This window comes from Moschus berezovskii, chromosome 11 (assembly GCF_049115385.1).
Source record: "Moschus berezovskii isolate FMDL1 chromosome 11, NW_MosBer_1.0, whole genome shotgun sequence".
In the NCBI taxonomy this organism is placed as follows: domain Eukaryota; kingdom Metazoa; phylum Chordata; class Mammalia; order Artiodactyla; family Moschidae; genus Moschus; species Moschus berezovskii.
In genome coordinates this window covers 31970435-31985958 of record NC_142470.1, presented here as the reverse complement: position 1 = coordinate 31985958, position 15524 = coordinate 31970435, and the positions used below count along the sequence as shown (strand labels likewise).

Here is a 15524-nt window from a genome sequence, read left to right as displayed (position 1 = left end):
GGACTAGATTCCAGAGGCTCAAAATTCACAAAAATCTGATTTGCTGCCACTAGCTTTGCATTTTCAAGGGAGAAGGAAGAGGAGGAAGAAGGGGAGGGTTGATTCTGGCCAGCCCCACCCCCTGCACTACCCAGAGTGCAGCTCCTAGGACCAGCGGGGCGCTCAGGACCACGCCTTGTCACCTGGAGCAGCAGCAACAGCAGCAGAGGGGCCGGGCCTGGAGCAAGTAAGGTGCTCACACAGCCTCCAGCGATCCAGGGAGGTGGGATATTCCAACTCAGAGGGAGTGAAAACTGCTTCATCCTCTTAAGTGTTTTCCTGTTCCACCCGCAGCCAGTTGGTGCGGCCAGCCTCCCTGCACCCCCATCCCAGCCTGCGCCTTCCGCGCGGGGTTGGCCTGGAGGCGGCAGGGGCCTCGCTGGAAGGAGAGCAGAGGCCGACGGCCAGACGGATTGAGGAAGGCCTCTGGCCGGCAGCGGGGCACTGGGCCCCTCAAAGAACTTTGCTGTACCCTGTGTGTCTCAGAGACCATGATAGCTGTGCACTTTGACAAGCCGGGAGGACCAGAAAATCTTTACTTGAAGGAAGTGGCCAAGCCCAGCCCAGGCGAGGGTGAAGTCCTCCTGAAGGTGGCAGCCAGCGCCCTGAACAGGGCCGACTTACTCCAGGTACCCAAGGGTCTGGCAGCAGCTGGGGCTGAGCAGGGCAACGCGGTCTTTAATAAACATTCACAAGACAGATGAAGGAGCCTTTGGGCACTGCCATTAACGGTCATCATGACCTGCTTCCTTGGCGTTCTGAAACTAGAACCATTTAGCCTCCTTTGTTTACACAAAATAAAGGGGTATGTGCACAGCAGAGGCCACCCTGTGTCACTCCATTGTCTGTCTGCTCAGGTTTCCAGATGTGTTGTCGGGGTGGGTGTTAGACCTCCCTGTATCTCCTTTGAAAGTGAAAAAGTGAAAGCGTCAGCTTAGTCTTATCTGACTCTATGCAACCCCATGGACTGTAGCCCACCAGCCTCCTCTGTCCACAGGATTCTTCAGGCAAGAATACTAGAGTAGGTTGCCATTCCCTTCTCCAGGGGATCTTTCTGACCTGGGATTGGACTGAGGATAACAGGCAGGAAGGCCAGGGGTCTCCAAAAGTAGGAAATAGGCTTCAAGTGTCAGACATTTTTTAATCTCTCTCTTAAGAGGCAGGAGGAAACAAATAAGTGTTAAGAGTTTTTTCCCTTCTCTATACAAATTTAAAATGGAGAAGGCAATGGCAAGCCACTCCAGTACTCTTGCCTAGAAAATCCCATGTACGGGGGAGCCTGGTGGGTTGCAGTCCATGGGGTCGCTACGAGTCTGACGTGGCTGAGCGACTTCACTTTCACTTTTCACTTTCACACATTGGAGAAGGAAATGGCAACCCACTCCAGTGTTCTTGCCTGGAGAATCCCAGGGACGGGGGAGCCTGGTGGGCTTCCGTCTATGGGGGTCACACAGAGTTGGACACGACTGAAGTGACTTAGCAGCAGCAGCAGCAGCATACAAATTTAAAAAGAGGTTTCTCTTAAAATTCTGTGTTGCCATAATGAAACCTGGTTCCACCTGAACTTTTCTCAAACCTTGAGCTAACCAATGCATTTTTCTTACAGAAATGTTTGTCTTAAGCTATGTTAATGAACTATGTATTTACCCTAGACTCTTTCTTCAAGTCTCAGAACTGACTTGACAAACCTGCATGTTTTACTCATACATTGTTCTCCTAATCTATGTTAATGAAACTATACATTTACTTGGAAACCTGCCTTTCTTCAAGATTCATGTCAATGGTTTTATGGCCCAGGATGACTCACCTGGTGCCAATGTTATCTCAAAATGCATGTTACGGGTGAGGGGCTTGGTGCTGAGTTTTGAGACATCTCCTTTCTATAATTAACAGCTTGCAAGTAGCTCTATAACATCCAGCTAAAGACTAGCAAGGGGGGCACTCTTCTTGCCCCTTTCTGATGTCTATGTCAGAAGCTTTCTCTATCTCTTCTATACTTTAATAAAACTTTATTACACAAAAGCTCTGAGCGATCAAGCCTCGTCACTGGCCCCGGATTGAATTCCTCTCTTCCAGAGGCCAAGAATCCTGGTGTCTTCTTGGTTCAGCAACAACCTTTCAGAACCTAGGTCTCTTACATTGCTGGTGGATTCTTTACCGTCTGCGCCACTAGGGAAGCCCCGCCTCAAAGGTTGGCATCCTCACACCAGGAGTCAAACCTGGGCTGCCTGGGTGAAAATCAGGAATCCTAACTGCTCCTCAGGCAATCCTGTTCACCATCTGTACTCTACAGAAAAAGAAACTGAGAGTCAGAGAAGTTCAGCAGTGAGCCCAAAGCCACACACTGGTAACCAGGGGACCAGCGATTCAGATTGAGGTCTTTGTCTTAAGGCTCCCGAGTCTGTATTCTTTCCACTCTGAGGGTTCCAGAGCTGGCACGGGGCAGTGCTCTTAAGAACTTTCTTCCAACTTCTTCTTGAAGCACTAGACTGGGCCACCTGCATTTTTTGAAGTGATTAAGAAATGTACACCAGAATCACAGGGGCACTTATTCAAAATAAATAGGGCAGGGATCCAGGCATGTATACTTTGAAAAAGCATCTCAAATTGTTCTGATGCACACTCCTAGTTCAGTCCCTCTGGTCTCAGGCCTCTGGCAATTGTGAGGTGTGAGTATAAAGCCTGCCACTTGATATATGAGATATATCATTAGGAAGTCCATGGTTTGGTTACTAGTCTTGCTATTAACTTGTTTTGCTACCCTTGTTCCCCTGACGAGGCCTCAGTTTCTTCATTTGTAAAACAAGGGGTTTAGATGATACAAGGATTGGAAGTGATACCACAAGTTAAACATCCACTGATTACAGGACCTACAGTCTCTTATTTGTATGAAACAAATTACCTCCCCTCTCTTTTTCTTGACTTAAAAAACCTAATTTTACCCTGAATTTTGTCTTAAAGGGGGAGGAGGGGAGCTATGGGAAGAAGGCCAGGGATGCTGACCCAGATTTCTGATCATGCTTACTACCTCGTGTGTCCTCTTTCTGCAGAGACAAGGCCAGTATGCCCCACCTCCAGGAGCCAGCAACATTTTGGGACTTGAGGCATCTGGACACGTGGCAGAGCTCGGAGCCAGCTGCCAGGGACCCTGGAGGGTCGGGGACCCAGCCATGGTTCTGCTGTCTGGAGGGGGCCAGGCTCAGTATGTCACTGTCCCTGCAGAGCTCCTCATGCCCATCCCGGCAGGACTGACCATGTGCCAGGCTGCAGCCATCCCAGAGGCCTGGCTCACTGCCTTCCAGCTATTACATCTCGTGGGTAAGGACCAGCCCACCCCATGCTTACTCCATACAGCATAGTTCAACTTATTCATTTATTCATAACTCAGCCACCTCAAAACCCAGCAGTCCTGTAGGGCAGCTTTGATCTGGCCACTGAGCAACAGCCAACCCTAGCACCTTACCCTACTTAGTATCAGATTCTCATACTATGTAGCAATGGCTTGATACTGAGGCTGAAAATCATGGTTAGCAGATGTAAACCGGGTAAGCACTGGACAGAAGGCCTGTGTGCATCTTCAAAACCCAGCAGTCCTGTAGGGCAGCTTTGATCTGGCCACTGAGCAACAGCCAACCCTAGCACCTTACCCTACTTAGTATCAGATTCTCATACTATGTAGCAATGGCTTGATACTGAGGCTGAAAATCATGGTTAGCAGATAGAAAACCTGGTAAGCACTGGACAGAAGGCCTGTGTGCATCTTCACACTGTAAGTCCAGTAGTAGTTCCTACTTCTCAGTCTTGCTAAGCTCTCTGAGAGCCCTTCTGCAGCAGATGGAGCCATTCAACCAACTCTTTAATTCCTCCTCACTCCCACTGAGGCCAGCCTAGAGCTCATGTGAGGGTCTCTGCCTTTGGGGAAGTCAGTGTAACTGGGAAGACAACCACAGTGTTTGGAAAGGTGGCCCTGTCTCTAACAACAAACTACAACAGAAGCTTAAGGTGAGAAAGGTTGGTATGGGCAAAGGTCAGAGAAGGCTTTCTGGAATCGAAGGACTTGAAGGTTGGTAGAGCTGTGATGGACAGAAGGCATATCAAGGTGGCCTAAGAGCATCAAGGTGAGACTGGCTGCTTCACTCTCAAGTGAAGGATGGGAACTTCCCTGGTGGTTCAGTGGCTATGATTCCACACTCCCAATGCAGGGGACCCAGGTTCAATCTGGTCAGGGAAACAGATCCCACAGGCCACAAAGAAGAATTTGCATACTGCATCGAAGATCAAAGATCCTGCATGCCACAATGCAGCCAATAAATCAATAAAAATAGTTTTTAAAAAAGACAGCAAGATATTTGACATTTGGTGGTCCCAAGGCCAGGTGATCACGGTAGAATAAACCTATGTGGTAAAGGTATAGCAGTTGCAAAGTAAAGAAAATGGTTCCTATACTTTCTATCACAGGAAATGTTCAGGCTGGAGACTATGTGTTAATCCACGCAGGAGCAAGCGGTGTGGGCACAGCTGCCATCCAACTTGCCCGGATAGCTGGGGCTACTCCTCTGGTCACAGCTGGTTCCCAGCAGAAGCTTCAAATAGCAGAAAAGCTCGGAGCAGCTGCTGGATTCAATTACAAAGAAGAGGATTTTTCTGAAGCAACACTGAAATTCACTAAAGGTAAAGAAAGCTTTTGCAGTTCAGCAGGAGTTTCAGAGATAATTAAATAAAATTCTCACCAGCCACAAAGTTGCTTCTGGATCTGTTTTCCCTCTGCTAAAAGCACAACACCTCCCCAGGCCAAATTCTAGTACTCAACTGTTTGACCACTGGAGACAGGCAGGCAGTATTTAGGACTAAGGTGATTTTCATGGGCATTCTTGTAAATGATATGAAATATATGCTTTTTACAAAGGGGATAATCACACAGAGTTGGCCTGCAATTACTCAGTACCTCTTTTTCCCAACCAGTCACTCTGTAGTGAATTAAAAGGAGGTAGGGGTAGAAACTAATTTGGAGCTGGTCATAGTAGGCTTTGGTAGGTAGCTCCCAAAGTGAGTAAGTAGATGTGTATGCCTTTATTTTCCAGAGCCAAATCTGTTTATATTTGGCCCATCCCATTCCATTTTTTGACAAAAATCAAAAAGAGAGATAAAAAGAAAGCTAGCAAAGCCATGATTCAGAGAACCCTGTGCAGACACTTCATAACTTAGATATGGACTAGCCTGTCCTGTAGGCGGGGGTGGATCTCCCCTATTCCCCTGGGTGCCAGTGGGTCTCTACTTATGTGGAGGTCAGGGAAAATACCAGATCATGGTGTTGTCCCATTTCCCTCTTGCTGTGGCAGGGATCATAAAATATGAACTATGTCACATATATATGATAGACTTCAGCTCTCTAAACTCCATTTACAACCATGGTTCTATAAGCAATGTTCTGGGTTCCAGCCTATAAATTTACTGCTTGCACTTGTATATATTTATACCCATATTTCCACAAATACACCATGTAATCTCCTTTTGCACCAATCTTTCTGATTCTGACTAGCATCACAAATCTGTGTTTTATGTGAAAGGCGCTGGAGTCAACCTCATTTTAGACTGCATAGGCGGCTCCTACTGGGAGAAAAATGTCAACTGCCTGGCTCTTGATGGTCACTGGGTTCTCTACGGTCTGCTGGGAGGAGCTGTCATCAGTGGGCCTCTGTTTTCAAAGCTACTTTTTAAAAGGGGACGTCTGACCACCAGTCTTCTAAGATCTAGGGACGAAAAGGTGAGTGATGGGTGAAAATAAAACATGTGATTTAACTATTATCCAGACAAGTACGATTTATTCACATAATCCTCAGAAAGGATCACATATTAAGTTGGAGAGCCTGTAGAAACCTGCCCCCCTGTGGATAACCTAATTTCAAGAACTAATTAAAATTGATTGATGAAGGACTCAACATCTTGGAAAGAGGGTGGCTAATACTTAATATAGTATGTAAACTTCATATAAAATGAACAAAGCCTTGACTATATAAGGAAATATTTCTAACAGTACCAAGACTTTTGTTTGCAAAGGCAGAACTGTTCTCAGTGCGCTAAGAAAACCTCTTGGGTAAGTAAGGTTAGCAATATTCTACCTTTAACAGATTATACATTCCTGAAATCGTGTGGCATTCCAGCAGGTGCCAGCTTTGGGAAAGTTTCTTCACAGAGTTTCACACCTGCTGGAGGATAACAGGGGTTAAGCATCTCTTTTGAATTGAGCCTATTAAAGTCCTCTCTGTGGCTGCCTCCTGCTTAAGTCTTCATTTAAAGTGAGTCCTTCAGCTTTCAGTGACACTTATATTTTCTCCAGGCTTTGATCTTTACCTAGTACAGAACCGAGCTTACAAATCTAGAGGCATGCACATACATGCTAGGAGTGAGGTGATTATTACATACCCTTGTGTGACTTTAGATGTGTACAAGTTTCAGAGAAAGCAGAAACGCTAAGCAGGGTGGGGAGTGACAAAGAAAGGCCTCCGTACAGACTGATTGTCTTCTTCTCCTTATCTTAAGTACAAGCAGATGCTGGTGAAGGCTTTCACAGAGCAAATTCTGCCCCACTTCTCCACGGAGGGCCCTCAACGCTTACTGCCGGTTCTGGACAGAGTCTATCCCGTGGCTAAAATCCAAGAAGCCCATGAGTACATGGAGACTAACAAGAACGTGGGCAAAATCGTCCTGGAGCTGCCCCAGTGAAGAAGTGGGTAGTACAAGACAAGGCTACCTCCAGTCTTCCGACAGCAAACTTGGAGAAAACTCTGTACACAGTCAGGCGCCCGGCACCACTCCACGCTCGCCTGTAACCCCCCGTTTCTCCCCCAGCCTCCTCAATTATCAGTATAAAGTCGGTCTAAGGAAATAAAGAGTGGACTTGACGAGTGGTGCGTGGATTGCGGCCGCCGGCTGGGGGGCGAGGTGTGGGAGACGGGACAGGCATAGTCGCGGAGATTACAGTAGAGGCCTGGTCGGGTCATGCTCAATTTCGGGGGCCTGCGCTAGCGCCAGGGCTTCTGAGTACCAGATAACAGTGTCGGCCACAACACAACCAGCCAGAACCCTGCAGATTCGGCTTCGCGCACTGTCAGAGGCCCGGACGCATGCACACGTCCCCTCGCACGCAGTGCGCGGCCTGCAGCCCGGGACCCCACTCCACTGCCGGTCCTCTCCCGCAACTCACCAGGCTGCAGACCCACTTCGCGGGGCGAGCTTCCGCCTTGCGGAGCTGTTTGCAGGCCTCGCCCCCTCCAGCCAATTTCCGTGGTTCAGGGCCTCCCCGACCGGAACACTTCTTCAGCCCAGGCCCCGCCCCTTCCGGTTCAGAGCCCGGAAGTGCCTTGGACTCTCGCCTTTCAACCTTCCGGCCTTGGTAAGTACCTTAGACCCGTTTTGCCCTGGAGTCTTATTTGCAAGGGTAGGCTACGTCAGCACGTTTCGGCGTGAGACGGTGCTATTCCGGCGAGTTAGAACAGCTTCCGGCGGGGTCTGGATGTTGATGTCCTGCGTCTGATGCCTTGTTGCGCTCGAAAGTGAGCGAGCTCCAGAGGAGTGCGGAGGAATTCAAGTGTTTGCTGCGGTAACTTCATCAGCCTGCCAAGATGGCGATGCAAGCGGCCAAGAGGGCGAACGTGAGTGTCGGGGACTTCTGCCAAGGAGGGGGAGCACTTTGCTGCTGGCGTGACCAGAGAGTATTCCTGGCCTTCCTTTGTCCCTTCGGCGGGAAGGATCAGAAGTTACCTGTCCCAGGGGAGATTTCATCCTGGCCCCGACCTTAGGGATGCGCTCCTTGAGTCACATTTCCGTCATTGTTGCTTTTGAGCCTGTTTTCCTAGTGTCAGTGATGGTGTTAACAGCCGAAGTTGCTTCACGTGTACCTGGAATCTGGCATCAGGTTCTTCTCCTCGGCCTAAAAGTCAGTAGCGCAGTTGAACCCCCCATAAATCACTTACGCTTAACAGGCAGCTGGAACCTGGAAGTATCCTCAGATTATGGAGTTTTTGGATCCTTCTTTAATGTTTTCAAAGATATTTTTTCAGCACCTTAGTATGTTCCAGACTTGAGAGAGGATCCAGTAAGTCAGTCATGTTTATTGAACACTTACTATGTGCCAGACACTAGTCTTAAGTACTGGAGATACAATAATGAATAAAAAAAAAAGACCTGCTGCTTAAATTGTAATATTAGGGAGTAGGGTGTTACGGAAACCTAAGAAAAATTGTCTCGAGAAAGAGAATGGTCAGCTTTAAGCTGCTGAGAGGTATACTAAGGTGAAAACTAATAATTGAATATGGTGAGATGAAGATTTTTGGTAACTTCAGTGATAATTTCAGTGGATAAACGGAATACAGTGGGATTAAAAAAAGGTAGAAATTGAGAAAATGGAGATAGCTTTTCCACAAGTTTTCATGTATGTACGTAGACGTTGGATGACAGTTAACTTTTTTTAAAAGATGTGTGATACAAGGTGTATTTGTATGCCAATATTGCAGGAGAAAGATAGGTTAAATTCAGTAGTTTGGGGTGGGTGAGGGGTTATAGCAATGAGAGGGAAAGTGGATAAATGTGGATAAATGAAGATTTGAATATAAGGCACTTACCATTTGGTTATATCTGTTTTCTCTAATAAGCAAGAGCCAAGGTTATCACCTGGGATGGCAATAAAGTGTCAGGGATAGTCAAGAAGGTGATAGTGAACAGTGTCAGAAGCCTCAGAGGAGCTGATGAGAATTGAACACTGCAAGTGAAAGGTCTTAGTGCATAAAAACAGTTTTCATCAGAGTGCTTGGGTAGAGCTAGATTGTGGTAGGTTAATGAGTGTCATGAAGTAAAGAATAAGAGGCAGTGAGTATATACACTGCATCTTTTCAGATGCTTGACTGAAAGAAAAGAAAAAAAGGAGCAAGATGGGATAGTAAGTAGAGAGCTCTTTTTTTCCCCCTTCATTCTGTAATCCTAATGTATATTTATAACAAAGGTGCTCACTAAATATTTGAATGAATGAAGAGGGATCCAAAGTGTTTTATTTTGTGTGACAGTTGGGAGTATATGAGCAACTGTTCACGTGAGGAATAAAAGAAGCCAACGGTGAGGAAAAGGCTGTAAATTCAAAGGAGAGAGGGGATCATTGATAGAACGTTTCTGAGACCAGAGAAGGGTCATCAGTGGGAGTTTTATTATCCAGCAAACAGGAAACAGTTCCTTTGTTCTTACCCACAAATGTCTGTAGCATTGAGGACTTTTAAATGAGCTTGGATATCTTTGTTTACCTGTAGTGACTAAAAATCTGGATGTTGTAGTAGTAATGAAGTCGCTCAGTCATATCCGACTCTTTGCAACCCCTTGGACTGTAGCCTACCAGGTTCCTTTGTCCATGGGATTTTCTAGGCAAGAATACTGAATTGGGTTGCCATTTCCTTGTCCAGGAGATCTTCCTGACCCAGGGATTGAACCTGGGTCTCCCACATTGTAGGCAGACGCTTTACCATCTGAGCCACCAGGGAAGTCGTGGATTTTGTAATAGCCTCTTATTAGCTCCTACTAATAGCCCTCCCTATAACCAGCACCCAGTTGCTTTTCTCAAGAGCATGCCATTTTCATTAATGTCAGATTACGTTCTTATTCTTGGTATATAAAAATTATGTATCTTTTTTTTAGAATGTATTGAGACAGTTTTTCAAATGGTAGCACTCTTGCCTCTGATTATAATGATAACCCATTATCTTTCATTTTAGATTCGACTTCCACCAGAAGTAAATCGGATTTTGTATATAAGAAATTTGCCGTATAAAATCACAGCTGAAGAAATGTATGATATATTTGGGAAATATGGACCTATTCGTCAAATCAGAGTGTGAGTCTTACTGAAACTTTTGAAATGTCCTTTAGAGAAATGATTGTGTAATTTATAATCAGAATTAACAGCTGACAGAGGGCCTCACCAAGAGGCTAGAGACTAAGCCTAGAGACACTCATGATCCAACTCAGTGAAAGCCAAGGTGGTAGATGTGAAACTATAGAGAGCATGAAGTAGTAATGAGTGGTTTGAAGACAACAGATGGGAAGAAAAAGAACCGACATTTTTAATATACCTACTATTTGTAAAGAAGTATTCTACTGTGGTTACTCTTAATTTTCTCAACAGTCTTCACTGTCTCCTTTACTGACTCCAAAATTTCAGAGTAAGTTGTGTAAAGAGATCTGCTGCTGCTGCTAAGTCACTTCAGTCGTGTCCGACTCTGTGTGACCCCATAGACGGAAGCCCACCAGGCTCCCCCGTCCCTGGGATTCTCCAGGCAAGAACACTGGAGTGGGTTGCCATTTCCTTCTCCAATGTGTGAAAGTGAAAAGTGAAAGTGAAGTCGCTCAGTCGTGTCCGACCCTTAGCGACCCCATGGACTGCAGCCTACCAGGCTCCTCCATCCATGGGATTTTCTAGGCAATAGTACTGGAGTGGCTTGCCATTGCCTTCTCCGGTAAAGAGATATAAAAGTAACAAAAATGATTTTTTTTTCAACTACACCTTTCTGTTGAAGATTTAGAAGTAGAGGGAAAAGTAATTATAAATCCATGTTTTAATTTAATCTAAAGATTGGGGCTTCAAATGATATCTGTTGAACATCTGCTGTATGCCATTTGTCCTAATAGGTGCTTTTATTTGCATCACTGACACTACAACTCTGTGTGGAAGTGATAGGGTGTCTGTTTCACAGGTGAGGCTACTAAAGTTCAGAGAGTAAAAGTATCAATACTTTTCTAGTATCACCCAGCTCTTTAGTGATAAAATCTTGTGATTCTAAGTTGAATCTCTGCATAGTACCACAGCTGCTGTCCTTTTAACTAGTATACGTGAGCCAATTAACTAGGAGTTCATCTAAGAGGATTTCTAAAGGTTTTATTTTCCATTGGAATTCTTTTATGACTTGAGAGTTCCTTCTTGGCTTTTAGAACTCTGTGAGATCTTGAGGATTCTCCTTTTCAGTGATCACTGTTCCTCCAAAGAGTAAACGAAGAGCTAGAAATGTACCATCATTAGTACTCAAAACAGAGGTGAAAATGAAGTGTTATAGACCAACTGTCCTTTTAAGGAACTCTTTTTTTTCCATATTTGATAAAAGTTTTGGGCCCTTTCTGCAGAATACACACAATATTTCACATGTGATTTCAGTGGTTACATGAGCTCTAGGTTAAGAACTCCTGTTTGAGACATACAAGAATGGTATACAGAAGATCCCTTGACTTGGGGTTCAGGAGACAAGATTCTGCTTCAGGATGGGTCATGTGACTCTAGACAAGTTGCCTGACTTTTTCCTCACATAGAAGATAACGGACAGTGCCTTTCAGCTTTTAACATGGAGGCAGTATGATAACCTAGGTTCAAATACTAACTGGGTACTTGCTAGTCATATGAAACAGCAAAACAGTTCACCTTCTGGAGCTTTATCTATGATATAAAATCTTTCTAGAAGAATTTCCCAGAAGATCAAATTAGATAGTTCACACTGAGTATTTCCTTCCCAGTGTGCATCAACTAACCCCTCTCTGTGCTCCCATAGCTTCTTCTCTTAGTTGTCACATGGTTTTGCTGTTGACTATGTGCTCACTTGTGGCTCCTGCCAGCCTTTGGACTCCTCCAGGGCAGGTAACCATATATTATTTTCACTTATGTTGACAACTCTTGTTGTGCCTGACACATGTTAAGCACCCGGTGCCTGTAAGTAAATGAATAATATAGAAAGTGGCAGTGTGTTTATGAAGGTATAACAAAATTTATTGATAGTACACAATTAAGAGATTAGTGGAGTTAAGTCAAGATGAAGATTGCAGAGTAGCTCAGGGCCTTAGAACTTTCAGTCTACTGTCTGGGATAGATTTCCACCCAGCTCATCTCATCTCTGGCTCCTCATTCTTCAGGTCTCAGCTTCAATGCCAGAGTGGTTTTCCTAGACTACCCTAGCTAAACCCCTGTCTTCCCATTAATCTCTCATTAACTGCAACTGTTTTGTATTTATTTATGTAATATCTTTCTCCGCCATGAAAAGAGCCTCTTGAAGGAAGGGATGATGCTCATCTTTTTCACTATTGGATTTCCAGCGCCCGTCACATAGAAAGAACGCTATGTATATTTGTTGAATAAATTCATAAAACTTTGGTGTGCAAGAACTTGGGTCTAAGTTATTGATTGAGGAACAGATGTTTCCTGTCCTGTAGCTGTGGTCATGCTCTGTGGCACCCAGCAGTAGGGTGAGTGGCCTTCTCAGTTTGCCCAGAGCCAAGGAGTTTTCTGGGATAGTGGACTTTGAGTGCCCAGACCTGGACAGTCTCTGGCAAACCCGGCTGATTTGTCAGCTTACCTGGCATGTAGTAGACTCTCGGTGCTTTGAGCTTTTTAAAGCTCCTTCATACTTGTTACATCTTTTGTTTATTAAAACCACGTGTGAGGTAGGATGTCACTGTTTGACACATGAAACAGCTGAAGCTCAGAGAGGTTGTTCCATGAGTAGATCTCCTTGTTTTTACTTTAAGCTTTTACCATTGATCAAGAAAATAATGTTGCAGGAATTCCCTGGTGGTCCAGTGGTTAAAATCCAAGCTCTCACTGCCGAGGGCCCAGGTTCAGTCCCTGGTCAGGGAACTAAAATCCCGTAAGTTGTGTGGTGTGGCCAAAGAAAGAAAATACTGTTGACTCAGCACCTAACATATATTAATAGTAGGTACCAAGTATATATTTTTAATTAAAATTACAGTGTAAATTTCAAGATACTAGGTTGATAATTAGGGGTTGGGGCACTTGAGATGGAGCATCTTTAAAATGGGTTTAATGCCTGTCCTGCTTCTGCTTCCTGAGAAGATATAAGAGGAAAAAGAGAGATGCTCTTGTTTTGTTAGCTTCCTGGAAAAAAGATGTATGTGAGAACTGATAGGAGAAAGTAGATCTCCATCCTTCAGATGCTTATTAGCACTTACTGTATGCATAGCACTGTAGTAGTAAAATTTAAAAAAACACCATATTTGCCCTTTTGGAACTTAAATTGTTACTGTTGTTGTTGTTTTTTTTTAATGGTTTTATTCCAAAATAAAAATTAGGTGGACTTTTCGGGAAAATCTTTGGGACAGTGTTTTTTTCCTTTGGGTATTCCCCAATATTTCAAGAATAAGCATTCTTGAAAATGGTTAAAAGTCAAAAGTTGTTACTTTCAGTGAGTAAAGAGTATAATAAAATTCTTCATCAGGCCCATGCAGTCTGACAAAGTGAGAGCATTCTGTGGTCCTGGCACCCTCCAACCCCTCACTCCCCTACACCTCTCCCTTTTACAGGAAGCACAAGCTCTGACCAGGGCCCACAACTGTAGTCTCATCCTAGATCAAATCTAGGCAGGTGCCTCCCCTTCCCGTGGGCCCACTGCCTTCCCTTGACCCTGTGCAGTCACTGGCAGTTGATAAACCTTATTGTGCAGTTGCATCAGGTGGCTGGAACTCAGATGGAGGCAAAGGGATATCCATCTTCAGCTTACCAGAGCATAAGCTGAATAGGACCTCTGCCCACTGTCCCCACTCATAAGCACATGGCCATCTGCCACCTGCAGTTTGTTCCTCCTCACACTTCCCTAGCTCCTCCCCTAACTGAAGCTGGTGTGAGGAGAGGAGTTGGCAGCGCTATAGCTTCCCTACACAGAAGCAGCTCCATATCCATGAGCTTCCGTGTTCAGCCACCTGCCAGCATTCTTCTCTGACTCACAGGTACCCCGCCAACAAGCACACTTCAAACCCAATCCCTCCAGAAACCCAGCCCTTTTCCCTGGCTACAGAGGGCTGTGTAATGCATAAAAGTGCAGATATTAACTAAAAGTGAATGTCTGAGGTTAGCAGTTGACTCTGTTGTTTTAAAAGGGCAATGAATCTTCTAAGGAAAATGGAAGAAACTACATTAGCTCTCTCTTTACATCGGAGGACACCTGTCCTGGTCATAAAGGATGGTGGTTGACTTTTTAATTTTGCCATCTTCTTGGTAGGGGCTTCCTTCCAACCCCACTGCTGCCACAGACACAAAATTTATTTTTATGGATTTTGTAAGCTTTAGTAAAATATTACCCAGAAATGTTTGTTCCCTATATGGATGGTGAGTCTTGTGTTTAAGAATTGGAACTAAAATTAGAGTGAGGGAGAAAATCAGAATCTTTAGAAACAAGGGACTAGTGTGGTAAAAAACAAAATGTGTTGTTTCTGTTGCATAAATGCACAGTAAGAAAAGCTGCATCCTAGACATCGTTGGTAATAACAGCTATGAGTCCTAAGGTACTATACTTACCAGTGTAAGACTAAAAATTGACTCTTAGTATGAGAAGTAGGAAAGTGAACAGGAGGACTGCTTGTCTCTTAGTAGGGTAGTGAACATGAAGACTGAACGTTTCAAGCTGGTTCTTTGTTGCTGTTGTTTTAGTAACCATATTAGTATTCTTAATATAGTAAGTTTCATTTGAGATATGGTACTTAAAAACAAAAATTACCTAATTCAAGAAATTAAAGGCTTATTCAGCATACCTGTCCATAATATCTATTTCCCCTAAAGGTTTTCAGGTAAATGTGTATTTTAATTAAGTCCAATTCAACTTTGTAGGGGGAACACACCTGAAACTAGAGGAACAGCCTATGTGGTCTATGAAGACATCTTTGATGCCAAGAATGCATGTGATCACCTGTCAGGATTCAATGTTTGTAACAGATACCTTGTGGTTTTGTACTATAATGCCAACAGGGTAAGTACAACCACAGTTCTCATCACTTGGGAAACCCATGTAAGAGTTAGTGGAGGGCTATACCATTAGGGGAGATGTATCTCCAGAGTTCTTTTCTAGCTAGTGCTATTGGTAAAATTCATTTGACTCTAGGTTGGTAACTGTTAACTTTGGTTCGTACCACACTTTCAGGCATTTCAGAAGATGGACACAAAGAAGAAGGAAGAACAGTTGAAGCTTCTTAAGGAGAAATATGGCATCAACACAGATCCACCAAAGTAAAGAAAATTTTCTGCATTTTCACTTTGGACTAAAACCAGTGAATGACCACCACTATTTTTTTTTTCTTTAAATGCTGAATATTGTGATTTCTTATTTGAGATTGAAAAAGACCCACTTGAAACTGATATATGTTAGAATATATTATGTTAATAAACTTGTAGCTTTTGGTAAAACATGTCAGTATTTTCTCTTACAATTTCTCCTATATTATATCAGGAAAAAAAGATAATAATAAAATAGCAATTGAACCATATCAAGAATTATTCAGTAGTAGGTGGTCCTAGAGGCCGAGCTTCTTGAGAATTGGGACCTTTTGATATTCTCAATACTACCAGTGACCAGTCCAGTGCTTAGCCATCAGGGGAACTTATTAAGAGTATTGTTACTTATTGAACATCGATTAATAATGAAATCTACATAATAACTCAGTGAAGGTAGGTATCTCCA

At 44.1% G+C, this 15524-nt stretch overlaps 3 protein-coding genes across 5 annotated transcripts in view; 2 read left to right on the top strand and 1 right to left on the bottom strand.

Moving 5' to 3' along the window:
- The window catches only part of FAM228B (family with sequence similarity 228 member B), a 42838-nt gene extending 35411 nt beyond the window's left edge, over nucleotides 1–7427 (bottom strand). Inside the window, exon 1 of one of the 2 annotated variants that reach the window (XM_088841217.1) lies at nucleotides 7244–7427. The gene's annotated coding sequence lies outside the window, so the exon portion shown is untranslated. The remainder of the gene's footprint in view (nucleotides 1–7243) is intronic. The other variant, XM_088841215.1, reaches the window with a different exon arrangement.
- Nucleotides 131–6941, top strand: TP53I3 (tumor protein p53 inducible protein 3). 2 transcript variants are annotated; one of them, XM_055400171.2, is made up of 6 exons: nucleotides 131–231; nucleotides 334–668; nucleotides 3090–3357; nucleotides 4498–4710; nucleotides 5607–5803; nucleotides 6580–6941. In XM_055400171.2, the coding sequence occupies exons 2-6, from the start codon at nucleotides 531–533 to the stop codon at nucleotides 6760–6762; spliced, it is 999 nt and encodes a 332-aa protein (XP_055256146.2). In that variant the 5' UTR covers nucleotides 131–231; nucleotides 334–530; the 3' UTR covers nucleotides 6763–6941. The 2 variants fall into 2 exon arrangements, with proteins under 2 accessions (XP_055256146.2, XP_088697339.1); XM_088841213.1 differs by having other exon boundaries at nucleotides 142–226.
- Nucleotides 7428–7522: 95 nt separating the features above from the next.
- Nucleotides 7523–15250, top strand: SF3B6 (splicing factor 3b subunit 6). Its single transcript, XM_055400177.2, has 4 exons — nucleotides 7523–7691; nucleotides 9795–9913; nucleotides 14678–14816; nucleotides 14988–15250. Exons 1-4 carry the CDS (start codon nucleotides 7662–7664, stop codon nucleotides 15075–15077), a joined length of 378 nt encoding a protein of 125 aa, XP_055256152.1. The 5' UTR covers nucleotides 7523–7661; the 3' UTR covers nucleotides 15078–15250.
- The last annotated feature ends 274 nt before the right edge of the window (nucleotides 15251–15524 follow it).

Bases quoted from the DNA above. Each gene is read 5' to 3' on its own strand.
- TP53I3 (XM_055400171.2), top strand. From the start codon at position 531: ATGATAGCTGTGCACTTTGACAAGCCGGGAGGACCAGAAAATCTTTAC. The intron at 669-3,089 runs GTACCCAAGGGT...CTCTTTCTGCAG, and splicing joins ACAGGGCCGACTTACTCCAG to AGACAAGGCCAGTATGCCCC. The intron at 5,804-6,579 runs GTGAGTGATGGG...CCTTATCTTAAG, and splicing joins TAAGATCTAGGGACGAAAAG to TACAAGCAGATGCTGGTGAA.
- SF3B6 (XM_055400177.2), top strand. From the start codon at position 7,662: ATGGCGATGCAAGCGGCCAAGAGGGCGAAC. The intron at 9,914-14,677 runs GTGAGTCTTACT...TCAACTTTGTAG, and splicing joins CCTATTCGTCAAATCAGAGT to GGGGAACACACCTGAAACTA. The intron at 14,817-14,987 runs GTAAGTACAACC...CCACACTTTCAG, and splicing joins TGTACTATAATGCCAACAGG to GCATTTCAGAAGATGGACAC.